The sequence below is a fragment of the Aythya fuligula genome, chromosome 3 (genome assembly GCF_009819795.1).
Source record: "Aythya fuligula isolate bAytFul2 chromosome 3, bAytFul2.pri, whole genome shotgun sequence".
NCBI lineage: Eukaryota > Metazoa > Chordata > Aves > Anseriformes > Anatidae > Aythya > Aythya fuligula.
Window position 1 is genome coordinate 109,019,047 of NC_045561.1, and position 27,199 is coordinate 109,046,245.

The window sequence follows — 27,199 nt, forward strand, 5'->3', positions numbered from 1 at the left end:
GCTTAATGCGACTTGACAAAGTGAGAATTGTGAGAAGTCCTCCTGCTCTCATCGTTTGCCTTCCTTGACATCCGATGCATTTACACCCTCCAGCTCATTTTTCCAGAACAAAGAAGGGGTCAGGTTTTCTGCCAGCCACATTCTTTGCATCTCACTTGTGAACAAGAGCAAATGTGATAATTGCTCCAGCATGGATGAAGAAGGAAGTCGGGAAGCACAGTGAATAGAAACATGACTCAGGAAAACCCAGGCTGCCCTGTGCCAGAACACAGAGGCCGAGTCTCTCTTCTGTAGATTATTCTCTAGTGGTACAACAAAGTTTCCTTCAAGTGCACTCTGAGGATCAAAAGGCTTCATTTGTAAGGGCTTAGGCACAGAAATTTCCCACTTTCCTCACCAATTTGTTTTTTCCCCTCCCTGACGCACTAACTTCCCACATGATCGCTGACTAGGAAAGTGGAAAGAGAGGTCTTGGGAATCCCCAGGGAAGGGAATGATCCTGATAACATTACTGTGCAATAGTTATTTCTGCTCTTTCACAATTTTACCTGGTTGAAAGGGCTGATGAAGTTGGGATACAGCTAGAAAACACATTACAGCTTTGTTTTACTATGGAAACTAAATTCACAACCCACTTGGTTCCAGCGCAAGCCAGGGGAGATTACAAACTGAAAATACTGTGGATGGTTTACAAACACCACCTAAAAAGTAAGTTTCTTACAGCTCAAAGCCACATAAATGAAAATTGTTGTGTAGGCTGCAATGTGGCCCACCCAGACAGGCAGCATTTTTGACTTCCCTATTTTGTGAAGGACACTTTTGCTCTACTTCTGTTTTGCTCCATCTCCTCCAATACAAGCTGCAGCACCCAGAAGTAATTGATGCCGCATAGCAGAATATTTAGGACAGGCCTGCTCTGTTCTCCCTCCATGGAGGTACAGTCTCCAAATTCCTCCTGGGAAGTGTGTTTTAATAGAAAGAGTTGGTGCTGCCCATCCTGAAGCCCTCCTGGAGGCAAGAAGCCAGGTTGTAAGAGCGAACCCCATGGAAGACTTCCAACCTATTCACCCTTTTGGGGATGGTGACAGCCTGCACAAGCAAGGAGAGCTCCCCAGGCCAGCACTGAAGTGCTACAGGGCTCTGAAGAACAGCTTTTGGGCAAGCCCCTGCTCCCCACAGCTCGCCTCCCCACAAAGGGTGAGCAGGAAATGTCTCACACCTTCCCCATTCTGCAGAGCCTCCTTATATTTAGCACCAAGCTTCACATTTCATACAAAGAATCCAAATTCCTTGAAGACCCGGGAAGTCGTACAAACCTCATTTACTTTGTGGAGTTATGATGTAGAGCAACACGCACACATCAGGCGCATTCTTGCCAAAATGCCATTTATTGCAGTATACCTTTACAGGGCATACAGATAACCGAATGTTGCATCTTTTTTTAGAACTCATATCTCATTTGTACCACTTAAATAACACAGAATGTCATGTTTGTTTCACAAACTGTCAGTTTAGACTACCAAAATATACAGTTTTTCCTTTCCCCCTAGCAAGGTTGTGAGGTACAACTGAAGTTTACCACTTTATCTTCCTGTGCTTTACAAGACTCTTTTCATAGATAAACCTATCAAACAACATTTCTACATTCCTATACAAAGCAAAGAATTACAGCTGAAATTAACACCATCCGGTTGTTGCATTAACCTATAAAAATTCATTCAGTAAAAAAAAAAAAAGACATAATGGACTTTGCAGCTTTACTTATAAACAGCCAGCTACATATATGCACAAGCTTTTCTTGTGCATCAAGAAGAGTTTTGGATCAAAAATTGTTTTTTTCTTGGGTTTGTAGAGAAGGCACCAATTTTAGCTGCGTAGCAGCTCAGGAGTGTTTTATACTTCATTTAAATTACACAGGTTTTTAAGTTTTACTGTTAACCTGCAGCATTTGTACCAACTGTTGCAATATTCTCCAGTATTCTCCAATCATTCCCTCTGGCTCAACAGCACAAATATTTACATCAGTCGTAAACACTCCTCCACCCCCCATGCCTTCTGCGCTGAGTGATGAGGAACTGAACTTGCAAGAAGCTAGCTGAAGGCAGAGCAGAAGTAAGGCTTGTGCAGAACACCACACTTCTCTTCTCACTTGGTTTTGACATACCCTGGAGAACTCCAAACCCTGTGAGGTTTCGGTGCCTTGTATCTGGCAACACATTGACCACCAACAGCTTCAGGCATCCAGACTTTCCTCAGGAGGTGCTTCTCAGCCCTTGCTAGTCTGACATCCCTAGAGTTGCTTCTCTCCAAGGTGCAGGAACAGCTTCTGAAGAGAGGCGTTCCAGAATCGCGAGAGTCAAGCACATCAACTCTTGTATGTATTTAAGGCCATCTGCACTTAGCCTTCCTCAGACTTGGATCGGGTGCTGTGTTTCTCTACTCCTTAGCTGCGAAGGTGTGATATGCTGCTTTCTACCTTCCACCCCTGTGTGCCAAGGTCGTAGCACTGACCACGTTCTGAGACAACCACTGTGAAAAGGGCACAGAGAGCTAGGTGCTACGATGTGCTATCAGCCACCTGGCGACTCCACAGCAGCACGGGGTCGGAGTATTTACAGCTCGACAGCCAACCCTAGATTCAGCACCTAAGAGGGAATGTCTGAGATAAAAATGCTTAGAAAAATTCACTTCTTGCCTAAGCCTAGAAGGATCAAGAGCACTGGTAGTGGGGTAGACCAGTGCTACTGGTAACATGAAGTCTCTACTTAGTTTTGGGGGTTTTGTATTACTACGTCCACCAGCTGCTTAGGAGCTGGTTCAGAGTACGGGATAATGTTATGTGATCTTTTCCAAAATATAAGTTATTTTAAACTATGTGACAGTCATTTGCTTACCCTGCCCCTTGCACCTCCTTTCACTAGAAGTCATGGTCAGCATGATGTTTCACAGGCATTAAGTGCTCCAAACATGGCAGCTAGAAAGAGATTGAGTATTGCAGTGTACCAAACTTCTGCCCAGCGCAGCCATTTGTTACACTTAAAACACATCTATGAGTTAAATAGGAAGAATCCCTGCTATACAGAATTTGAGCACTGTTAATCGTTTATTCTTGCCATCCCTTTCCCTAAATATCAAGAGGTTTGTACATACAGTGCTCCCTTATCTTCTCCCCACCGCCTGCCCCAGCAGTCTTTAGATAAACCAAAGCGAGTTTAGGAACTTGCAGTCCCATTTCTGTTAAAAAAACAAACAAACAAAAAAGTTGTGCAAGAAAGCAGGGAATGTTCAGTGAATCCAGATCTACTTTGTAGTTACAAAAATTTCCAATGGCTAGGTGGTAAGGGCAAATAACCCAATGATCATATGGCTTAAGTTTAATGCAAAGCGCACTAGGAGGTCCATGTGCAGGGAGAGAAGAGTCCAAGAAAGATGGAATAAGAAGTGTCCTGAAGATCAGAGTTTATGCATAGAATTCTTCTTGTTTGTGTGGTTTTTGGTATCCTCCGTTAGACTGTTTTGGTTCATCCAGTGAATAGCTTCCTTCGTCTTTTTTCTTCATTCTGTACAGCATAAATGCAACTAGAAACACTGCGAACACCAAGCCTACCAGTCCTCCAGCAATAACACCTGGAAGGGGGAGAAAACACAAATTACTCTCAGCGCCATGCCAGATAACATCAGTCTGATCCTACGCTTCCAGGTTGTTCCTTAAAGCGTGATCCCTCAATTCATGATTTCCAGAAACGACTTTGTCCTTTTGCCCCCCCAAAACCAGTCATTCTTCCATTACCAAGAGCCTACTCATCCACACGTAAATCTACAGAAATAGATCTCCCACTGGGCCGTGCTGCAAAACCCCATGAATGGAGCAAGGCAGTGCTGTTCAACTCCTGACCCAGGCAGCATGAGAGCAGTTTTACACTAATTTTTGAGTGAAGGAATAGATTTTAACCTAAAATTTCAGATAACTAGCGGTGTCTTTTTGTTATTATCAGAGTAAAATTTGCCCCATTAAGGTTTCAGCAACACAAAACCATGGATCACCACCCTCATTTGAGAAAGCTCTAATGTAAAAGGCTCACTTTCATGCTCCGAGATGTACTTGCAGAACTGCAGCCTCTGCTGCCTGGGAGACTCCTAGGGGAGTCTACTTCTACCAACTAGAAATCCAGAATATCAGGTACCTCCAAGAACTTCTTTCCTGTCCATAATTCCCGAGGCTCCTGCTGCTTTGGCATTCCTCCCAGAGTCAGCCGGCACTTCAGAGTTCTGGGTGGGGACCAAATCCTCATCTTTAATCAAGATGAAGTCTCCCTGTTGGGACACACAAGGCAGGTTATTCATGTTTCTCATCATGGCTGTTACTGGAGACCTTACACAGCTTTTTTTTTTTTTCCCTCATCTAAAGCCCTCCACCAATATAAGGTATTAAATTGATTGTTGGTTTTGACAAATTACCACCCCTTCTGCAAACCAATGGTACTACCAAGTTACTAGAGCCATCTCCCTGGAAAGTGTGTCAAAGCTACTAGTCCTCACCGGGTCTCCGGAGCCATCTTCAGAAACCTCCTCATGTGTAGGAGCTACATCCTCTGGAGCTGTCGTGGGGGCAGCAGTGATGCCTCCCACCTCGTGATGGATGGTGGAGTCAGTCTGAAGTATGTTTATAGTGTCTGGTGTGTCAGAGCCAGGGGCTTTGGGTTCAAGCTCGTGGACCGTGTCTGAGGCTTCCGAAGGAATTACATGAAGCACCGAAGGAAAGTGAGTAGTGGGGCTTCTCACTGTTGTAACCACATCGTTTGTTGGTTTCTCATCGGGTGAGCCCAGGATGGGTACTTCATCCTTCACAGCTACAACTGGCTCCACTGTCACCACATTACTCGTTGCAGGGGGAGCTGTTACTTCCTTTTCAGTTCGGCTCTCAGTTCTGGGAAACAGCTGCTCATTGAAATCCATTGGTGTTGCTGGTAGCGAGGAGTTAGTCGGCTCTGCTGGGATTCTCCAGGTGAGAGATGGGTCAGCCAGGGGACCTGCAGAACAAAAAACATTAACCTTGGCCAGCTCAGAGACCTATTAGCAGTTACCTTCTGGACACTAGTCTAAGGGAGGAAGCCCAACCTGCACAGCCAATTTTCATACTAATAGCAGTTCACTTTGCAATTCGTTATCTTTTTCAGTGTAGCAAGGAAAGAACAGAACAACGTGCTATTCAACAACACTTTGTTAGCTGCTTTATAGCACTTGTCTACCACATGGGAGTCTGTTTGCAGACAGGCTTACAAGGAGGATGTCTGCTATCCAGTACGCTGGCTGCTCAGGGTGCTTAGCTGGCTCTTATGCCATAAGTACCTTTTATGCAACTCTGAGTAGTCACCCACATACACAACACCTTTAGTCACCAACACATTTCATGGTATTATTCATGCAGAATTTCATCTTTAAAAAAAAAAAAAAAATCAAGCCTGTGGTTGGAAGGAAGCAGAAGCACGGTTTAGTTTCCAACAGCTTTGCTCTTTCTGCAGTAGCATCTTGACTTCAATTCAACACTGAACAACAAAGTTGTCTCTCATGCATTTAGTAATCATTCTGACAGACTTTTTCCCCACCCTAAAAACGCTTTATTATGTTTAAAAAAAATTTTACGGCCCATGGGAACTTGCACATCTGATGACAGATAAAATTTGTGCTGGATGTATGCTGGCAGGTAGGGGTTTACACACCCTCAAATGGTATCTCCTTCCAGCTCGTGAGAGAGGCCAAACAGCCTTCTTGCAGCCTCTGTGCCCCACAAGTAAAGAATCGCTGTGGTTTCATAATATTTTTATGTGGTATCTCATATTAGCAATGACATACCTGCTTCTGCTCCCTTTCAAGTCTCCTACGACTCATTTTCTACTAATTGTTAATATCTAAAGCAATTCAAGATGAATAGATTAGGCTCTTGCTCTGTTCCCAACTCTGATATTCTGGGGCAAAGGGGTGTGATTATTTTCCCCCCCTCCTTTTAGCCAGGATGCTCATCAAGATCTCAGCTGGCACATTCTGGAAGGATCAAGCGCCGGCAGTACAAGTGCTAATAACTCACCTGCACCTGAACCTGAGAAACCATCATCGTCGTCACCAGATGAATCGAGATCTTCAGGAGGAAGGTTCAGATTTGTAGTTTGCTTTAAAGAGGAAGGGAAAAGGTGTGTTATTGATGAGATAACTTAAACTAATCATGCTGCTTGTGCAGCGTCTCCTGTAAGGGCTCATGAAGGTTACACACACTTTCAACGCTCAGAGCGTATTGTCTCATCTTTCTTCACTCTGTTCCCCCTTCCCAAAGGAGAAGTTCTGATTAATATCAGAAGGGTCAGCCTTGCTGTTTCCCTTCTCTGTGCTGCTTCCAGGCTGTACTTGCTTTTGGAAAGAGGGAAGTAAGAAATCCATTCAGAGAGCTGCATCTCGGTAGCAGCTGATGCTCAGTCCATCCACAACATAACCATGATGCTGCAAGTTTTGACTGCTCACTTCTTTGCTATCTACCAACCTGCTCAGCTGAGAATTACCACATTGCTTCTATGGGTGGGGAAAGGAAGAAGGAACAGAAAACTTTGTCTGCTCTGCCTTTTTCAGCCCCATCTGTGTTCAGATATCTGAAACCACAGCATCTAACGAAGTAGAATGAGATTCCCTTTTAATAAATGTCAACACTCATATCAACTCCTGAGACAGAAGCCAGTCTTCCACGTAGGAGAATACAACCCTCAGCCTCCTACATTTAAGCTTCAAGGAGTACAATAACCAGCAGCCCCATTTCAGTGCTGAAACAAGAGCCCAAATCCCTGTTCTACTGCACCTGTTTGTCATAACACACAATGTTCAAAGCTGTTCAGGATATCCAAAGAAGACAACACTAAAATAAAGCAGTGATTACTTGCTGGCTCCACTTACTGTTCACATCCGTGGACATATTTGACTCTCAGCTCGTGTCTAGCTGCGGGTTTATTTCTGCAGGACTACCATTACCCAACGAGTCATTGCTTCCTATAAATGTCATCTTTCCCCGTCCAACTACATTTGCCATTTTCCAGGATTTTGACTTCTTTCCCATCCTCAAATTGCCCTCACTATTCCTTTCCAGCACTGCCCAATCTGCAAGTTTAGCAGATACTGCATTGCATCACAGAAGCGAGGGCTGTTTCTGATCATGGTTTTATCAGGACTGAAATCTCATTTTATTATGTAAAAAGAGGAACATACATTCTTGCCAGCTTTGCACCAAGCTCAGTGCAGCTCTCTAGCTTGCATTAACCTAGTGTCATTTAGAAAGGAATATAATCATATAGTCACAGAACACTCTGGGTTGAAGGGATCATCTAAAGATCATCCAGTTCCAACCCCCTGCCCTGGGCAGGGACACCTCCCACCAGCCCAGGCAGCCCAAAGCCCCATCCAGCCTGGCCTTGGGCACTGCCAGGGATGGGGCATCCACAGCTTCTCTGGGCAACCCGTGCCACTGCATCACTGCCCTCAGAAAAAAACATTTCTTACAAATATCTAATCTAAATCTACCCTCTTTTAGCTTAAAGCCAGTACTTCTTGTCCTGTCACTCCACCCCCTGACAAAGAGTCCTTCCCTAGCTTTCCCTTTAGGCACTGGGAGGCCGCTGTGAGGTCTCCCTGGGGCCTTCTCTTCAGGCTGAACAACCCCAAATCCCTCAGCCTGGCTTCAGAGGAGAGGTGCTGCAGCCCTCTGATCATCGTTGGGGCCCTCCTCTGGACTCACTCTAATACTTCCACATCCTTCTTGTGCTGGGGGCCCCAGAGCTGAACGCAGGCTCCAGGTGAGGTCTCACAAGGGCAGAGCAGAGGGGGACAATCACCTCCCTCGCCCTGCTGGCCACACTGCTTTTGATGCAGCCCAGGATATGGTTGGCTTTGTGGGCTGCAAGTGCACATTGCTGGCTCATGTTGAGCTTCTCATCAACCACCATCCCCAGGTCCTTCTCCTCAGGGCTGCTCTCAATCCATTCTCCACCCAGCCTGTGTTTGTATTGGGATTGTGCCAGCCCAGATGCAGGGCCTTGTACTAGGCCCTGTTGACCCTCATGAGGCTCACACAGCCCCACCTCTCAGGCCTGTCCAGGTCCCCCTGGATGGCATCCCTTCCCTCCAGCGTGTCAACCATACCACACAGCTTGGTGTCATCAGCAAAAGTGCTGTGGGTGCACTCGATCCCACTGCCCATGTCACCAACAAAGATGTCAAACAGCTCCAGTCCCAGCTCCTGAGGAACACCACTCACTATTGGGTCTACACCTACAGCAAGACTATTTTCATCCCAGGAAGGAGTTCACTCCGTTGCTTTGTCTGACGGATCATACCACTGCTGGCTTTCTCACTGTCAGCTTCATTACCTATATGGCTGTATTTACCTTTTTTTTTTTTTTTTTTTTTTTTTTTTTTTTAAGATACCAGATTTATCCAATTTTCTCTTCCTTCCTTTATACTTTATCCATTCTACACATTTCCATAGAACAGTTTGTTTCCAAAGTGGTTAACCAGCCCATTAGATGTTTAAAAGGCTTGACTTTTCTGAACACAAAAGTATGCAGTGGATCACTAAACAATTAAACCTTTTTTTAAGCAGCCTTCTTTGGTTGTCACTTGCCTTCTCTACTGGAGAAAAAAATAAAATCTTTAGGCTTCTAAAATATCTCTAGAGTAATTCCTAAGAAGAAACTGTCCTGCAATCTTATGCTTAGCTGCACGTCATGAGGTGATTTGGATTTTTAGATTTGTCCCTGCTTGTTTGCACTGTGCTCATGCACTCACCCATGGAAACTAGGTCAGGTAAGTACTTCCCGAACGCTTTCCTTCTCGTGTCCAGGACCAGTGACTCACCCGAGCGGTATCAGAAGTGCAGTGAGATCTGAGCACGTTGGTGCCAAAAGAACAGGGAAAGACTTCGGCTTCCCAAATTCTGCTCCCTTGAGCTTCCTTTCCAGTAAGTTCACAAGTGAAACCAGACTTCAGACACTGCCCCACTGGTGTGGTCGGGGGACCTGGGGGGCACTTTTCTCCCTCTTTTCTTCCATCAGCAGCACCAAGCACAGCACTCTGTTCTTGATTTTTCCCAAGAATCAAGAACACACAGTTTCTGAGTTTTCACTCAGTTTTTCCTCCCCATGGAAAGATGCTGCCTTGAAGCTTTTAGCAGCCCCTCCAGGTTTTCACTGAAGACCAAGACTGCCAACACAGTTTACAACCAGACACCACACTCCTTTACCCAGGATCAAGATTAACTTCCCTCCCAATTTGAATGCAGGATTTCCAAGAACACCTGTGCAGATTTGATGGTCCGCAGACCACAGTGGAAAGGATCAGACTGTCAGGAAATTAAACAGCAGATGTTGATCTTTACTACTGAACCAGCACCCCTTCCCCTTTTGGTGTCAAGGGGTGAAAGAAGCATGGCATGACTGAGCACCTTCCTTTTTATCCCAGTATGTTCAGCAAGCCTAGCCTGCCATTCCCCCTCACACCTGAGTTTCCAGCCTCCTCTCAGGCTGAGGCATGTCCTGCTTCTCCATAGCCTTTGCCACGTACCTGCTGGAAGGCTACTTGGGTTTCTGCATCTCATCAGGAATAACTCGGTACCTCTCGGAGAGGAAGGGCAAGCATGGCACAGCACAAACATCTGCAGGGCTGTGCTGTACCACTGCGCATGCATCCAGTTTCACTACATGTGCATTAAGGAACATTTGCCTAATTTCTGTAAGTGGACAGTTACACAAAGACCGCCCTTCTTGCTCCCTAGACTTCGGCAGGAGGGGAAAGGCAGTGAGTAACCTTTCCTTGTGACACAACACACCGTGAGCACTGCTGAAAGGTCAGGCTGCTGTAATGATCAGCTGCTGAAGGATTTCAGGCACGGCAAGGTTAACATAAGACACTGACTCAGGACAGCATCGGAAGAGATTGATCTAATTTGGGTTTAGATAAAGAAACCTCATGGTCAAGGCTTTTCCATGACCTTTTGCTGAAGATGAGTTTCACCAATGGGAAAGGTTTTGATAAGTCAGGAGGATTAGGGCTGCAGAACACAGCTTGAATCTCCAGGTTGTGCCATCACGCGTAGGAGCTGGAAATAAATTCCAGCTTCGAGCGAGATTGCCCTACCGACAATTTTGTATCACTTTAGCTACTGTCAACGTGCTTTCAGAAATCACTTCCATCATCATCCAGTTTAATTTCCAGGCCCTTGGGACTATTTAGGGACCATTCACATTATAATTGATTCCAGAGAAATTGGATGAACACAGCTAAGTTCAGGCTGTGGATCCTTTAAGGCCATATCTCTGATAGCATCCTGTATATTCTAGTCAAAAAGCTGACAGTTTTGATATTGCGCTTACAACATGTTGCTTTTTTATGATTTGATTTAGATAGCATCCTTTTTTTTTTTTAAGCAACCTACACAACTGATAGGAAATATTTGCCTAGCCCAGGAAAAACCCTTTGCAGTTTGGTGATGCCAAAGGCGGCTGCATCACGCAAAGGGTAAACATTTTCACAACATTTTTGGCGGTACTGACCAGGTCCCGGTAAGCAGTGGGGACCTCCTTCCCCCAGTAACAAAGCCGCTTGTCTGGGGGAAACCCTCGGGAAACTGTTCTGCTCTCGCTGAGCCCTGCATTGTTACAGAACAATGGTTATTCAGCTCTGCTGGGACAACCAGAAAGCTGCTCGGTGGCATCTTCCATTTAATCAAGAACGGGCCAGACTTTCACAACTCATTAGCAAAATTATTGGCTCCAGAAGTCTGACACAGACTTTTTCTTTTTTTTTTTTAAACGCATCATTTCTAGCCATTCTTCAGCGTTCGTCTTGATCCCAGCCTTGACACACGACTCTTTTTGTGCTGCCGTGGAGTTCCCCCCCTGCTTGAGCCCAGATCTCAAGTCCTGCTTCACGCTGAAGGGGAGATTTACAGTTTATTGATCCCACCCCGCCCAAACTGGGAACCGCATTTCTTTAATTTGAAGTCATGGTGTATGTAAAAGGAAGCAGCTCATTTCGAACTGCTCTTTGAGGTTAAGCAAAAACATGGGCTTTGCCACAAGCTCCTACAAGCCCTAAACTAGATTAAGGATGATTTGTATCCCACTCTTATTAATCCTAGTTAGGGATCAGCCTCTTACAGCAGCGTCAGAAACACTTGAAATCCTCCTTTATCTGAATAATGCTGTTAAATTTGCACGTTTGTTTCTCCAAGTGGTAAATCCTCCCTATTCAGCTGAATGAGCTCTCCCACCCGAATCGCCTCCCTCAGCATCCTGCAGGATCCTTCCAGCTTTAGGGGAAGCAAAGCCAAGGACTTGCTCTGTTGTATAAAGAGACTTATACGAATAAGACAAGCATTTGCTTTCTAGTTTGCCTGCCACATATTACACTGAAGCATGAACGACTTGCACAAGGATTTAGAACAGCCCTAAAATAAAGCCAAATGGAAAGTTGTTTGTTTTTTTTCTATACACTGAAGAGCAGAGCTAGTCCAACAGACCTGCTATCTGAGGCAGAGCAGCGTAAAGCGCTCCTAACCTCAAAATATTTATATTAGTGTGTGGGAAGACAAAACCTCCTGCTGAAAGAAATTTTAGCTTTGTTAAACCTTGATATTCTCAAGTTAATAAACCCACACACGATTAACTCCAGTCCCAGCTGTCCATGGTCTTCAGACAGCTTAAGAAAAGCAATCTTTCCTTAGGGGGGAAAAAAAAAAAAAAAAAAAAGAACAGCAGAGCCACCAGCTTCCTCACCTATCCCCCCTCCGCCTGCAGGCTGCTGGCACTGTCAGCCACACACACCTTCAGTTTGAACAGGCAGACTTAAAACCTGGAGGAGCTGAAAGAACTGATGCTTTTATGTGACAAGTCAGCAGCGATGTTTGTGTGCAGGTCTGACCCACCAGCAGCAGTGAGGCACCACCGCTCGCAGCTTGCTTGGTGGCCCCACAGGTTAACGAAGTAGCTCTCTTCCCAGAAGAGCCAAAGAAGCAGCTTTCCAGCGGGGGTCAAAGAGCAGAAAGACAGCTACAAACTGTCCCACCAGCAGCCCGCAGATTGCACAGCAGGATTATTTTTTAATCCCCAGCTAGTCTTCTGATCAAGGCTGTTCAAAGCACTACCACTACCTGCCCTCCCTATTTCAGGCAGTTTCGTTCCCCTTTGCTCCAAAGAGCTTCTGCCGTGCCCCAGCAGGCTTCAGCATCCCCAGCGCTTCACATATCAGCTTGTATCAACTGGAGCAAGGCTGGCACCTGGCTCCCGGGGGCTCCTTCCACAGGTCAGGCAGCTGCCAAGGTGAACACGAAGGAAGCTCCTTTGCTCTGCGAAGTGAGCACTGCAACAGCAGCACGAGGTGAGTATGCCACTTAATCCGGCTGCTTCTCCATCTGATCTCCATTTGTATCTGGAAAACCATTGCCAAGTAAGCTCTTACTGACCTCCTCTTCTGTTTTTGGCTGGTGCCTCAAGAGGAGGACCATGTCTGAGGGATCCTTAGATGGATGCGAGCACAGCTGCTTTTCTTTGAAGCACAAAGCAGCTGATCATCAGCCGTCACCTCCGGGCAACTGGCTCTGCAGGCAGTGAAACGCCTTCCAACACTGACTCAAAAAGAGGATGAGGGCTTTCAGGATCTATTCCACCATGGGCAGAACCGGTTCTTAGAACTGCCCATTGTCTGCTAGGCTTTGATTTGCTTTTTTATTTGTGAAGTTTTATGGCCACAGCTGTAAGAGCATACTGTGACCCTCTGAGCAGTGCCGTGGCCAAGAAGAAGAGCACCCAGAGCCTGCCCTTTCGTAGGCAATGGGATTACAGTTTGGGGCTGAGGGCACTGTCTACGTAGCTACTCCATGTGCATCACAGCTACGGTCCTAAGAGTTAATCAGATGAGACTCTGGAATTACCACGCTGCAGTCCAGTCAGCATTACACTTTCTCCGTACTGTGACAAGGCAACTTTTTAAATTAAGCAGGGCTGAAACACAGCAATCACCACGCCAGAGTGAAAAGGAGATGTCCTGTCACCTTCAGCTGGGCTTTCACGTCCTGTACTTCAGGCTGTTCACCCCAGCGCCTCCCCCCGAGCATGTCACTTCATGCTCCCTGAACATAGCTCTTCACGCAGTCTCACGGTGAACCAGATCAGGGAACTGGTCTGGTTAAAAAAAAAAAAAGAAAAAAGAAAGCCAACACCATCATGCAAAGAATTTTCCAGCAGGACCAGTTCTCCAGACCTGCTCGGTGCATGAATGCCCAAGTGTTTGTATTGGCACAGGGGCACAGCGCGGCAGCCAGGGCTGCTGAAGCAGCTCCTCCTGAATCCCAGCCCGGGCTCCTGGGATGCTGACACACATCCACCTCCCCTGCGGCAGGGGGGGGCAGCAAAATACCCCGCCACCACCGACGTGCATTATGGAAATGCGCACCGCCACCCTCAGCCTGCAACCATGCAAAGCAGAGGCTGACTCAAAGGGCCATGCAGGTCTACGCACACAGCAAGGAGAGAGGCTGCGGGGAGACTTCTCTCCTGGTTTGTGATGGATAAAGTTGGTCCGTAAGTCTCACAACAGCACTTTTAAGACATCCCTGACCTAAACACAGCTCCTTAGTCACAGCAGCCAAGGTTGGATGGATGCCACAGTCAGGGAAGTAGCAGCACTGCTTTCGTCTCAGGCCACCTGAGCTTAACGAGACATCCAGGGCAACTTCAGTTTTGCACTGGACAGGGAGTGCATTGCACGTCCTTCAGAAGACAGGGCTGAGCAATGCCAGGCCAGCTGGAGTCCTACAGGGCTACAGACTCCACAGCTGGCAAGTTTGTGGCTGCACACCACTCATGGCATCAGCGATAACACACCACGTGTTCTCTCTCTTAACCAGCTCCCCTAAAAGCCCAGGGAGTCCTTCGGCAGTACGGAGATGCTCAGTTAGATCCTGTGCTCCTGCTTATCCACCTGGATGGGGGACAGGGGTGGGCTGTCAGGATACAGCCCAAGGAGTCCCAGAGCCAGGCGCCTTTTGTCTCCCACGTTCAAGGCAGCCTGCGTTGGAAGACGCAGCCTAATGAGGAGCTCTCTCTTCCCTGCAGCTAATCTCATGGGAAGCAGTCAGTTCAGTTTTATGCTAGAACTGCTCTTCTTTAAAGAGCCTTTGCTGCAGCTCTTTAGCATACTTGATGGTTCAGTCATTCATTTCTTCAGATAGCAAAGGAAAGCCACAGCCGATGCATAATCTCAAAGAGCTGTGCCAAGGAGGTGCAGCAAAACGAGGCCAGGCAGCCAACAGCACCAGTTCGTCCCGGGGAATTGCTTGCAAACTATTTCAGCTGGCTTGAGAGACGAGCAGTGAGCTGTGTCAGCTGGGACTGGACAACACTAACTTGCCTAAAAACCCTTCAATTTAAAGTCACCAGCACTTCTTAGCTTCCAGTGTAGAAGAAAACAGTGGGGAAGGCTGAGTTTTGCAGCACCAGCCAGTTTGGAAAAAGCACAGACCAGGATTAGCTTAGTTCAGGCAAAGCCAGTGGTGGGCGGCCGCTGCCAGAAACCCCGAGAAAGTAAAAATTGCAAGGTGTGTGTATCCTGCAGGTCATAGGACATCTCTATGAACTACAAACCCATCCACTAAAGGACTCCAGCAGCCCACAACTCACTACCTATACACACCAGTAACCACAGCGCAGGCAGACATCACCCTCCTGATGCAAAAATCAGCAGGGACAGGAGCTAAGCAAGGCTCCCGATGTGCCTTCACCCCCCTGCAGCAGCACAGCCACGTGCCCTTTTGCTACCATGTCCTGCAGCTCGGCCAGCTCACCAGCACGGTGCCTGCAGCACATGCAGCCCCTGCCACAGGGTTCAGGCAGGGCTTGAGCAACTCCCCTCAGGCCAGTCAGCAGCAGCCACAGCCACTTCAAGGGAGACTGAACTTTGTAGTGTCGCCCTCCAACACATACGTACACACTGACCTTAGGTCTTCAACAGCAGATCCAGTGAAACCAGCCCCTGCTGTCAGCTACCTGTTCCCATCCATGCGCATCTGTGGCCACAAACAGCCTGGCTTGCAGCTGGGTATGAATTCCTTTCCTCATCCTATATCCAGCCACCCACTCCTCCTGTGGTGCAGGGTCAGCAGTGAGGCCTGTCACCAGAGCGAAAATCCCAATAAAGCAGATCAATTAGCATTGCAGATCGTCCCTCAGACCCAGCCCTGAACCACATCTTGGCTGCAGCAGGCAAAGCATCACCAGCAGGTCAGGAGAGGTGATCCTGCCCCTCTACTCAGCCCTGGTGAGGCCACACCTGGAGCAGTGTGTCCAGTTCTGGAAAGGCTGAGAGAGCTTTTCAGCCTGGAGGAGGGAAGGCTGGGGGGATCTTATCAGTGTCTGTCAGTCCCTGAAGGGGGGTGCAAAGAGGCTGGAGCCAGGTTCTGTTTGGTGGTGCCCTGTGCCAGGACAAGAGGCGATGGGCACAAACTGGAACACAGGAGGTTCCCTCTGAGCAGGAGGAAACACTTTCTTTATATGAGGGTGACTGAGCACTGGCACTGGTTGCCTAGGGGCTGTGGGGTCTCCTCCTTGGAGACCTTCAAAAGCTGCCTGGATGTGGTCCTGGGCACCCTGCTCTGAATGTCTGCTGGAGCAGGGGTTGAACCAGATGAGCTTCAGAGGTCCCTGCCAACCTCAGCCATTCTGTCATTCTGTGATTCACCAGTCCCAGGGCTGTAAAGCAGCAAGTGTCTCCAATCATCCCATTTGAGGCTGTCTTCTTCCAGTAGGCCCGCGAGCTCGAACTGGTCAGTGTGCAGCTAGAGGCCACGCGCCAGAACACCGACAGGATCAGACCTGCGTGCTCCTGCTGCTCTGGCCATCACTGCAGAATGGGAGCCTGCAGCACCAACACCAGGACACAGGAGACACTTCAGTCCCAGAGGAACACAGCTTGATCTTTTCATCTTCAGCCATTTGGCTCAGGAAGCTCCGGCTCAGAAACTGGAGACATGTCTATAGGAAATTTTGGTGTGCTCTGGAGCATCTCAGGTCTTCAGGTTAGGCTGGTGGCACGCTGAGTCACTGATGCCACTCAGCAGCACCTGGAAAACACGCATGTGCCTCTGGTCCCAGGGAAGCTTGCTTCCTGGAGGCCACACAACTGGTGGAACCCATTTCATGAGCCCCACACCAACCTTCGTGTGATCAGCATGCGCAAGGCCAGAGCTCTGTGGGTGCTCTGACCCAAGCAGATGTGATCCCAGGAGGCAGAAGTGCCCCCCACCACGCTATGCAGTATTCTGGGAGGGAAGGAGATGCTCTGCCTCACCACAGGAAGGGAAGCCAAGATGCAGCCTGCAATGCCTTCATCCTCCAGGAATTGTTATCAGGCAAGAGTGAATGCAACAGCCTTTGGTATCTAGGCACAAGGCTAGGAGAAGACCCAGGTTCTTATCTTAATCCTGGGAGTTTCCCTCTCCTCCTTGAACTCCAGCAATTACCTAGTGCGAGATATGCCAAGGAGCCAGGAGACAAAGCTGTAAGATCTTCCTGAAGGTTCACAGAAGCTTTTTCACTGCATTAGTGACACACATTCAGGCTCTGATTTGAGCAAAGTGCTGTAATACTACGCTTATTCAGTGAAATCCAAGTTCCAGATAAGAAAATCCAGGTGTATCATCAAACTAAGGGTTCACTGGCAGTTACTTCTGGCTCCCAGCAGCTAGCAAGGTGTTTTAACCTCAGCAGAATGCTGAGCTTGCAACCCTGAAGGTATCAGAGAATGACCGAGATCTGAATGGACCTCCAGGAGTCACCTGGCTCAGTGCCCTGTGCTCCAGCAGGGACACTGACACCAGGTCACCAAAGGTACCAAAGGTCTTAGCTAAAGGAGGTTAGCTGATAAACTTAGTAAGGCTACTTAGATCTACTAACAGTTAGCTTTAAAACAACACAAAATGCTGATAGGATATTCTGATTTAAGTTACAGTGGAGCCACCCAGACTTAAGATTTTCGTATGGAGATATATCCTACAGCAACTGCCTATGCACAAAACAAAAATTACTACCCACTGACACTTCAGGGGCAGATACACCTGCCAGCTTTAAGGCCAGCTGCTGCCAAACTCTGCCCCAGCTTTCCAGTTGATTTGCCTGTAGTTGACCCTACAGGACATGCACAAAGTCTTTCGTGACAACCAGCCTGAGGCTCAACAATCCAGGGCATTCTTGACTGCTCCACATTTGCTCCAGAAGAAGAAATGATGAAGCCTCCGAAGCTTGTTAACCAACTTTTTCCTAACAATCTCTATTCTCCATACCACATGCCAGACATTTTCTGCCTTTAAGTGATGTCCTTCGACAAAGATCTCGTCCCCAGCTCCTCAGTTCCAGCACCGTCCCTCCCCCAGCACACCCCACTGAGGGCTCGACTGATCAGGGAGCTGGAAGTACCCCAAAAAAGCACCCAAAACGAGTGGCCTGGCTTGCACAGACAGCAGCCCCGCGTCCATGTCAGATGGCAGGACCAGTCACACCCCACAGCCTGCGCCCTTCCTGCTGTTATCTGCCGGGCTGCTGCAGGAGGCAGCGACTATTTGCAAGGGCGCTGCAGCAGCTGATGTGGCTCGGGCAACAAAATGAGCCAACAGCTGGCATGCAGCAGCTCCCTTCGGGTTGGTCACGCTCGCTACAGCCAGGATCTAGCTCGTTCTGAGGAGCTCCGTGCTGCTCAGCAGGACTCACGTCAGTCAGATTTGAGTCTGTTTAGAGGGAACTTGTGAGTCTCCATCAGCAGCCAGTTGCTGGACTCAGGAAAAGCATGCAAGCAGCTTTAGATTTCATTTTTGATCCAACTGGGTGTGATTTTTGCATCTTGGCAGGTCTTACTCTACCACTGCATGGTTAAGTTTACTCTTTGCACTTGCTTCCATGCCCCACCATTTCCAGTTTTAATTAAATCAGCGTAAATGTGAGGGAATTACATCTTCCCCTAGGTCAGGAGGCGTGCCATCGGGTCTGTTTTATCCACAGCACCTCATAGCATTGACTAAGTCTAGATGGTTTATAATGCAGAAATCGCCCCTGCCAAACAGATGCAGTTACACGAGCATGGCTGAGCCATGCATGAAAGGACCCAACATCTCCACTAGATGCAGCAGCCACATTTCAGGTGGGGAACACCCTGCTCCCCCATCCCAAGAGGGGCTTCCAGCTTCACTCCATCCCAAGATCCCTCTCAAAGAGGGGCTTTCAGCCTCACCCCTTCCTTCCACACAGCCCTAGTAGCTCCTGAACACTGGTGCCCCTGCTGAAGGAAAGCAGCAGGTAAGCCCTTCAGGGACTGCTTGCCTCCTTGGAAGAAAGAGCAGCAGTGACTTGGTGACAAAAGTCAAAAGATGGCTGTGGGCACAGAGGCCCACATCTCATTCACCTATTCCAAAACTGCTCAACCTGCATGAATTCCCCACCCCAGGGAAATAGGCAGTCCCACAACCACCAGAGCACACAGTGAGTGGTCTACCCACAGTAAGCGGTGTGGAGCTCAAGCTCTTGGCACGACTCTCGTGGTCTCGGAGTGTTGCTAACCCTGCCCGTCAGACAAAGCTCTGACAGCAGCTGCTTGCTGCTACCCCCGGTTACAGTTAAATTATGCAACACCTGGATGAGGTTATGGAAGCTGGCTGGGGTGCTTCCAAGCTGAGTCACGAGGGTGTAGAGGTACCATTTCAAAGCTGGAGCATCGAGCGAAATCCTCCCATCAGAAACCGTTTTCAAATCCTGCTGCTGCAATTGCGCTCCAATTACCCAGATTTACTCACCTCAGAAATGAGCACTGGAGGTTTTTTTGTTTTTTTTTTTTTTTTTTTGTTTGTTTTTTTTGTTTTTTTTTTTTTTTTTTTTTGAGTAAACACCTAGTGGGTTAGGATTAATCCACTCTGATCTAGAGTGGCTCAGTTAAACCATTTGGTACCACATCTGTAGAAGGGAGCCCTGAGCAAGGCGGGACAAATCACAGAGCTTGCCTTTGATCCAAGTCTCACTATACCAGATAGCAGCTTCAGCTACCTCATGCCGTCGTGTCTGGGCCTACAGCTGGTTCTCCTGCCCTCCCCATGGCCTTGCTTCAGGGCAGTCACCGTGTCACTGGAGGAGGTTTGAGTTTAGGGGGAAATGCTACCACATTTGTGGGGGCTGCACTCCTTCTGACTCTTATGGGCCGCTAAGACTCACCAAGTCATGATTTGGACACCTTTTAATTTTGCACATCTGAATTGTAAAGGGAAAAGAGATCACTAATGCCACCTCTGATGGACTGTCCACCATCAAGACAAATCATTAAGACAGCAACACAAGCCATTAAGCTGTGAGACAAGGTAAAGTGCTGCAGTACTGAATTAGTCCTAGCACAACGTCCCGTAGGTCGGGCAAGGAGTATCCTCAGAATAGCTAGATGCTACGTAACAGCAGATCCAACTAATCCTAAAGACACTGCTCGAACATCACCAAGTTGAAGACATTTCATACAGGAATAAGCTCCTGGGTCTACTCGATGACCACAAACTCTAGCCAAGGCCTCTAAAGAAAGAGGAACACACCGTGCCGAAGAACCACCCTTATGGGCTAATTCCACAAGGACAGGCTGAATCGCTGGCACACACCAGCACCATCACAGCCACACTGCTTTGCTGTTTCGTATTAATTCACCCTGCAGCCCTCAGCTGGTTGATTCCATGGGATTTTCATACAGCTGTAGTTGCTCATCCTTCTGATGCATCCAAGAGGTTCAGTACTCACCGAGAGAGCCGTGATATCCTATTAAGGGCTTTCACTTTCTTTTACTGTGTGCAGCACTTTTCACAATTTCATAATATCCTGGGCCTCTTGCCAGAGGCCCACCGGCTACATCCATACTAGTAAATTAAACAACATCAGGGAACATCCCCGGGCACTGGAACACAATCTACACCATCAAATTATTAGAACGATCCCAGGCAGCCGTGAGCCTTGCCAACTGGTATGCCCCCAAATGATGTATGGGAACACTCCTCTGGATGCAGAACGGAGCAGGGGGGAAGGCACTGAGGGACGGGTGAGAAAATAAGGGTTGCTTTACGACTGGGACTCCGGAATTGAAGTTGGCCACGGGACAGAGCAGTTTCCAGCCCATTTAACTTACAGGAACAAGTAAATACGGAGTCATTTTTTACCCCCTTTGGCTGCGTGCTGGGGAGGAGGGGGCACGCGGCGCATTCAGCACTTCGGGGCTGCGATCGCATCTCCCAGCTTCCGCAGCAAGAAGCTCGCCACCATTCCTCAGCCGTGACTGCTGAGGAGCCTTTTACAAGTTATTTAGAGATGCTTCAGAGCGGGGCCGATGCCGCTGGAGGATTAAGCTCACAGCGTTCCTGTTCAGGGCCATGAGTCAGTTGATGTAAGTGCCCGATAGCAGAGCACTCCTTTGCCACTGCCCAGACATGCCAGAGTCAGCCTCTTTTGTTAGGCGCTTTGTTCGCTGATGGGAAAGTAGTCACGATCTAGATGATTCCTCCGTTAGGACAGAAAGAGATTTAGAAGTCAAAGCTGCCTAGCTGCAGGCTGTTAGGCAAGTTTCGATGCAAGCCTCGCTACCACTTTTCCACTGCACGTAGGTGCCACTTACACCCCGGTAGAGCCAGTGAGGTGGACAAATCTCATTTGGCCATCAGATCTGCCAGTGCGAGAGTCTTTATTACAGTTTCATAAGCACAGAGCACAGCAGGAGAGTGAAAAATACCACTTACATTACTGTTTGTATCAGACATGAACTCAAGCAAGCTTTGTAGTTGCTCTGGTTTGGACTCCTACTCTTCTTATGCCTCAACTTCTTGACCAAAGAAGGTTTGGGCTTTACTAATAAAGCTATCTGTTAGCTGGTCAATGGGATAGCACGTCCTGTCTCCTGCAGAGATACTCCTACCCCAGGAGGACATTTTGGTAGACACAGGCTGCCCTGAGCTCCTGTGCTTGTGCAGAGAGCAGGCACACAAGCCTCCCAGATCACTCGTCCCGGGTTCAAGGTTTACAGCCTCCAAACCCTGCTGCGAGCTGGGCAACAAACCTCACAAGATGTGGAGACCTCTGCGTGTGTGTTTCTCCACTCTACTGGTCCCAAAAGCATACAAAAAAATGCATCGATAAGGTCCTGTTTTGGGACAGGGGAGAGCCAGGCAGTCTTTTCCTACAACACCGTAGCTGCCAGCCCTGTGTGCTCCCATGCAACAGCTCCCTACCGACACAGCCACAGCAGCACCGCCACGACATGGAGCTTCACAAAGGAGCTCATCTGGAAATTGTTAGGCTAATCACTGCTTGCTCTCCAGATGGCAGACTGGCTCCACTCTCCCCTGCCCACCTCCGGCTTCAATATCCAGTCTGCTCTTCTAGCAATCCCTAGATGCAAGGGGCTGGATGGGAGTGGCTGTACCACGTTTACTGACACCGACATTAGAAACTAATTAGAAGAGTTTTCCTGTGTTCAGCACGGGGCAGTCATGCTCTGCCCAGAAAGCGTTTGTCGCTCTGTCCTTACAACGGGAACGGAGTTCAGGTTTCCCTCCAATTAAGAGGCAACGGGCTCCTCATCGTGTGGCAAGGACAGACAAAAGAGCAACCCCCTCTGGAGCTATGGCAGTGAATGCACAGGTGGTAGACACAGGGCACCCCAAGGACTGCCTACAGCCCAGCACCAGGACTGCCAGCCTCTGCTTCCACGGCACACAAGGCACCGCCATTACCACTCAGGAGGTACTGTAAAGTTACGGTGTGGAGGTGGCAAGAGCCACCATGAAAGGCAAGATACCCCGAGTATTTTTGGCAGGCACGTCCCCATCTTACATCTCTGCCTTCGATTTAGTCAGGAGTTACTCTGCAACAGCAATCCTGAAGAGCTTTCAGGTATCAGAAGGACCCTGAACGCTAGGAAACAAAATGAATGGACATTAAAACAAATAATATTGCAAAAGTAAGGGCTGTGGAGAAGCGAGAGCTCTGCCAGGGAGCAGGGCAGTATGATGTGCACATGAAGCAGCAAGAAAGCTTCAACTGATCAAAACCCAAGAGTTTCCAACTCGAAACCTTGCAGGAGCGCCATGACTTGCACCATCTCCGTGACTCAGTTGGAGCTGCAGTGACTCAACAGGAAGCTCCATCACCAGCCCCGTCCAAGCGCCACTAGCACACTGGTTCCCATCCAGCTCAGCAGGCCTCACAGGTGAGACTGGTCTCAGCGGTGCGATGCAAACATCACAGCCCGGCGTGGCAAGGAGCCCAAGCTAACAGATTCTGTTGGACCTGTGCCGGTTCCACAAGACCTAGAACGTCAACTGCAGCCAAGCGCTGCTTGAGAAACTGCGAGGTTGGGAAACCACCACATTAGCAGATGTTGCTCCACAAGGGCTGCTTGTAGGAGGTCCGAATGTTATCTCACCTTGAGGTGAGGCTTCACAGTGCAGGAACTTCTCCACTAGCACCTCCACAGCTGAAAGTGCACTATCCCAGGTTTCTAGCCAGGCCAGATAAAGCTCATTTATGCGGTACGCCAAGAGCCTAGCAGAGCAGTGGTTCAAACGGGGCATGCTACTCAACTCGTAACTTTGGGACCTGATAAGAAAACTGATGCTCAGCACCAAGCTCCAAAGGAGACAGCATGTGATCCTGGCCTTCAGAGTGTCTCCTTCTCAGCTCAGAGGATAAATGAACCCGTAAGAAATACCAGAGCTCCTTGTACTGCTGGTCAGAACATCTTCCTCTTTGCAAATTCACCACCTGTATCAAAGCCTAGGGAGTAACAAAGGTGCCCCACTTCTAATCCACCAATAAACAGCATCTTAGGATACTAAAATGCTCTAATCCCCCCAAAAAGCTCACAGTTCCTTCTCCCTCTAAAAAGATACATGTATGTATGTTTCTGCTCCCATTTCCCACGTCAGAGCACTGATACAGAAGCCAGCTCTACTCCAGCAGAGCCAGGCTGGGCTATTGTTCAGAGGCACTGATCCTGTTGCACCAGAACAGGAGAGAGCTGTTGTTCTAGCTGAAAGCTGATGTTTCCCACTGCTTTGCTAGCTCTCTTGGCACAGGAACAGCGGCGGCCTAGACCATTTGTTTATGGATTGGGTTAGCAGGGAAGTTTCACAAATAGGAGCAGCGCTTTCAGGTACATCGCTCCCAGATTAAGGAACTAACACGAAGGTGTCTGTGCTCCCCTTACGGTCAGGATGAGATCCCATCAGCTGAGCCCAGACAAAGCCATTCACCTCGGAGCAGACATGCAGGAGCTGGTCAGATAACCACTCTCTTTGGCTGACTGATTACATTGTTGTGACTACAATAAGAGCTTGGGCACCTAGTGCACACGTAGACACCTACGCTGAGGTGTCTTAACATCAGCTGATCATTGTCCCAAGGGCCATGTGCCACTTGAAGTATCCTGCGTTTCAGCAAGCGATCAGGGTCTTGCTGTCCTGAAGTTCTGTACTAAGAGCTCTGTGTTAATAACAAGGAGATCTAAGATAAAACTGTATTGCTTCAGTAGTTTCATCACTGACATTACCCCTTCAGGAAAGAATCATGGAATGGCTTGGGTTGGAAGGGACCCCAAAGACCATCCAGTTCCAACCCCTGCCACGGGCAGGGATACCACCCACTAGACCAGGTTGCCCAGGGCCTCACCCAACCTGGCCTTGAACACTTCCAGAGATGAGGAAAGAGGTCATGTCTTCTCTCCCAAAAAACTCCCTCCTCTATCTACTCCTATAGCTGGCCCCACTAAAACCCCAGCTCCCTAGGTGCCAGGTGACACGCACATTGGTGCAGTGCCCCTCTCGGAGGCATTATTATGGTCCTCAGACACAAGAGCCACATCAAACAAGGTTAGGACAAGGCGCTACCACACAGGCCACCTGGAGACATCTACCCACTAGCAATGCAAAACACATACTTAAAATGGACCAATTTTGCTGCTAAAACAGCAGCCTACATTTCAGGTTAGTGCACTCGCTTAATTTTAGAAGGCTTACAGGTTTCTTGCACTTGCTGCAACTTGTCTCGGGTTGTTAGAGAGGATTGTTTGGTTTCCAGAAGTTTCAGAGTGCTGCCATTAGAAGTGTTAGCTCTTCTAGCCACTTAAAACTGCCAGAAACCTGGAACAAAAGGCTAGAAACTCGCAGCGGAGCCCCCTTCCCCAGCACAAACCGTAGCTTACCGCTCTCTGCTCTCATCGGAGCTGACTCACTCTTTTCAGGGAGGGAGCCACCAGCAAGCGAGGCTCAGAAGAAGTGCTGTTTGCAGTACTTGATAAATAATGTGACGCCGTTCTGTAGGTACTTCTACAGAAGAAAGTGTTTCCTTCTTATCCACTGCCTACATGTTTAATAAGCAAGCCGGGCTACCTAATTTCTTCTAATTAGTTTGCATTCAGATAGCAATGACATCACCCTTGGAAAAAGGGTTCTGCCTGCCCTGCTAAGCTTGCGTTAACCACCAGCACGCACCCACACCAGGTGAAACAACTGAAACCCCGTTCTCCTCAAGGTGCACTGTCCTCCTCCACGCTCAGCTGGCTTTGCGGCAGGGTTATATCCCACAGAAACATCCCTTTGGGACAACAACCACACTAATCCATTAAGATGCATCAGCCTTCTTATTTCAAGAAATTCAATGCCCCCATCGTTTCAAAGAGGAATTTTAATCTCATATGGGATGTTTGAGTAGCAAAGTGTTATCTTGAGGAAGGAAAGGAACCCACAACTATTCATGCTCTTAAGAGTGCTCTGAAAGAAAACAGCTATCATTTGGCCACTTTCTTGCTCCTGCTGCTTAGTTAAGTCCTGCAGCAACAGCCAAGGGTCAAGCCATGTGCCAGAGGCAATGGGACACCCTCCTATAACCAACCACCAGGAGCCCAGCACACCCATGCCAGCACCCTTAACACCATGACCTGCCACATGCAAAGGGCTGCGTAAGGTCACTCTGCTTTCTCCACTCAACACCAAGCACAGCCACCTGATGCTAAAGCCTAATTGCTCCAGCTGGGTGGGAAAGGCAGCCTCATCTGTGTCACTGACATTTCGACATGGGAAGGTGGCCACGTGATGCCCAGGAGGGAACCAGCTTCAGCGCTGAGTCACCACCGAGAGCCCCGAGGACTCCTCTGTTGCTCACCAGGACCTCCCTCAACCTGAAGCATCAGCCAGGCCATCTCCCCACGCACAGGAAAACCCCAGACGAGCATTCACTGCATGCCTTTACCATTTCTAATAAGAAACATTTATCACTGGGTAATTTTATCCAAAGGCGCTGCAGAGGCTGCAAGTAAACTGCAGTTTTTCCACGTTATTCATTAGCAAGCTCGTTCAGAAGTGACGAGCAGAGCCCTCTCCCCACGAGGCAGGGCTGATTACGCTCACGTGCTTGTCATTTTTGGCCACCTCACGGACTAACTACTCACTACCATGTGTGCTAGCCGGCTGGATGGATGGATGGCCACATCTACGGGCAGAGCTCACAGGCAGGACGGCACAGCAAAACCGCAGGTATTTTGAGCGGCCTCGGTCCTGCTGTGCACTTTGTTCTGCCACTCCTTATCCAGCTACCGCTGCAGATCGTCTCCAGACCAGTTTCAAACCAATTACACCTTTTCTGAACGAAATAAAATAAAAAGGGGAAGCGTGCTTTGATTCGCATGCTCCTGCCCACGCGAAGCCTCAGGTTCTGCTTGCTCCCAGCTGCTCGGCGGGGCTGAGGGCTCCCAAACGATGCATGCAGGCACCTGGGGAGCAAGCACCCTTCATGGTGCGAGGAAAGGGTGGCTGTGTGCCCCTCGGGGGGTGCCAAGCAGGGCTCCCACCCCTCACAAACCACCCGGAGAGCTCCCACACGAGGAGCCGAGGTTGCTGCGGCCAGAGCCCCGCCGGGCAGCGCTGGGCCAGCCGTCCTCTCCTCTAGTCGCGGATGACATCTGGCGGCTGCTGCTGCGGCAGGGAGCCGGGGCTTTCCGAGGCTGCAGCCCCACCGGGCCTCCTCCCCCCCGAGCTGCCCGGGGCACGGAGCCCCTCCTGGAGCTCCGGAGTTGGGAGGAAGAGCACAGCGAGCCGGGGACGGCCCCAGGAGGCTCCGGACCCCCAGCAGAACACCGCCACCCGCTGCCCGGGCCAGAAAGAGGTCCGCAAAGGGACCTCCCAAGCCACAAAGAGCCCGATGCGAGGCTCACCCCCAGCCCCGAGAGACCAAGGGGGGAGCCAGCGGGTGGCCGCGGCGTGCTCGGAGCCTCGCAGCGGGGCGGAGCCGCCGGCAGGTCGGGAGCAGCAGCAGCAGCAGCAGCGGGGCTGCTTTGAATTAAGGCTCCCGCCAGCACAAAAGGCCATTGAATCCCCTCCCAAAGCACCAGCCCGGCCCGGCCGGCCGAGGCAGCGCCCCCCAGCCCCGCAGCCCCCCGCCGCCGGGCTCACCGGGAGGGCAGCAGCGTGCAGGCAGAGCGCCAGCAGCCACACGGCCGCCGCGCCGATCATCCTTCCTCCTCGGGCTCGGCACTGCCCTTTCCTCTTGGAGTACGCTCGAAGAAAGACCTGCCGGTTTTCACTCTTCAATATATTTTTTTTTTTTCTTCCTTCTTTTTTCTCCTCTCACCCTCCCTTCCCCAGCCGCTCTCGTGCTCTCTCTGCGGCGGCGAGGAGTTGAACTCTGTCTTTTAATGAACCCACTGCAACAACCTTCACCTTACGGCCACCCCCCGGCCGGCTCCGCCTCCCCTCGGCTCCCCTCCCCTCGGCTCCCCGCGCCGGCCCCAGCCCAGCCCAGCCCAGCCCTGCCCCGGCCCGGCTCGGCCCGGCCCGGCCCGGCCCTGCCCGCCCCCGCGCTACCTGCGCCGCCAGCCCCCGGCCGCCCTCCGCCGGTCCCCCCCCAAGCCCGGAGCCTCCGCTCCCCTCGCATCGCCCTTCCCCGATTTCCTCCGCCGCCGCCGTGCTTCCTTCCTCCTGGCTAAAAATAAGGAGAAGTTTGAAAGCCCTCCCTTCCCTTCCCGCGGTGGGAACGATGCTATTGTGCCCCTTCACCCCCCTTTCTGTTTGTTTTTTTCCCCCAAAAAAAGAAGTGGGGATTGGGTCGTGCTGCTGCTG

At 49.5% G+C, this 27,199-nt stretch overlaps 1 protein-coding gene across 1 annotated transcript; it reads right to left on the reverse strand.

Moving 5' to 3' along the window:
- Window positions 1–1,369: 1,369 nt before the first annotated feature.
- Window positions 1,370–26,808, reverse strand: SDC1 (syndecan 1). Its single transcript, XM_032185491.1, has 5 exons — window positions 26,534–26,808; window positions 6,086–6,167; window positions 4,540–5,030; window positions 4,185–4,314; window positions 1,370–3,627 (listed from the first exon to the last, which is right to left on the reverse strand). The coding sequence occupies exons 1-5, from the start codon at window positions 26,591–26,593 to the stop codon at window positions 3,461–3,463; spliced, it is 930 nt and encodes a 309-aa protein (XP_032041382.1). The 5' UTR covers window positions 26,594–26,808; the 3' UTR covers window positions 1,370–3,460.
- Between the last annotated feature and the right edge of the window lie 391 nt (window positions 26,809–27,199).

Excerpts from the sequence above, each read along its gene's own strand:
- SDC1 (XM_032185491.1), bottom strand. The coding sequence starts at position 26,593 with ATGATCGGCGCGGCGGCCGTGTGGCTGCTGGCGCTCTGCCTGCACGCT. Across the intron at positions 4,315-4,539 it reads AAGATGGCTCCGGAGACCCG|GGAGACTTCATCTTGATTAA; the intron begins GTGAGGACTAGT and ends GTGTCCCAACAG. Across the intron at positions 3,628-4,184 it reads CAGGAAAGAAGTTCTTGGAG|GTGTTATTGCTGGAGGACTG; the intron begins GTACCTGATATT and ends TCCCCCTTCCAG.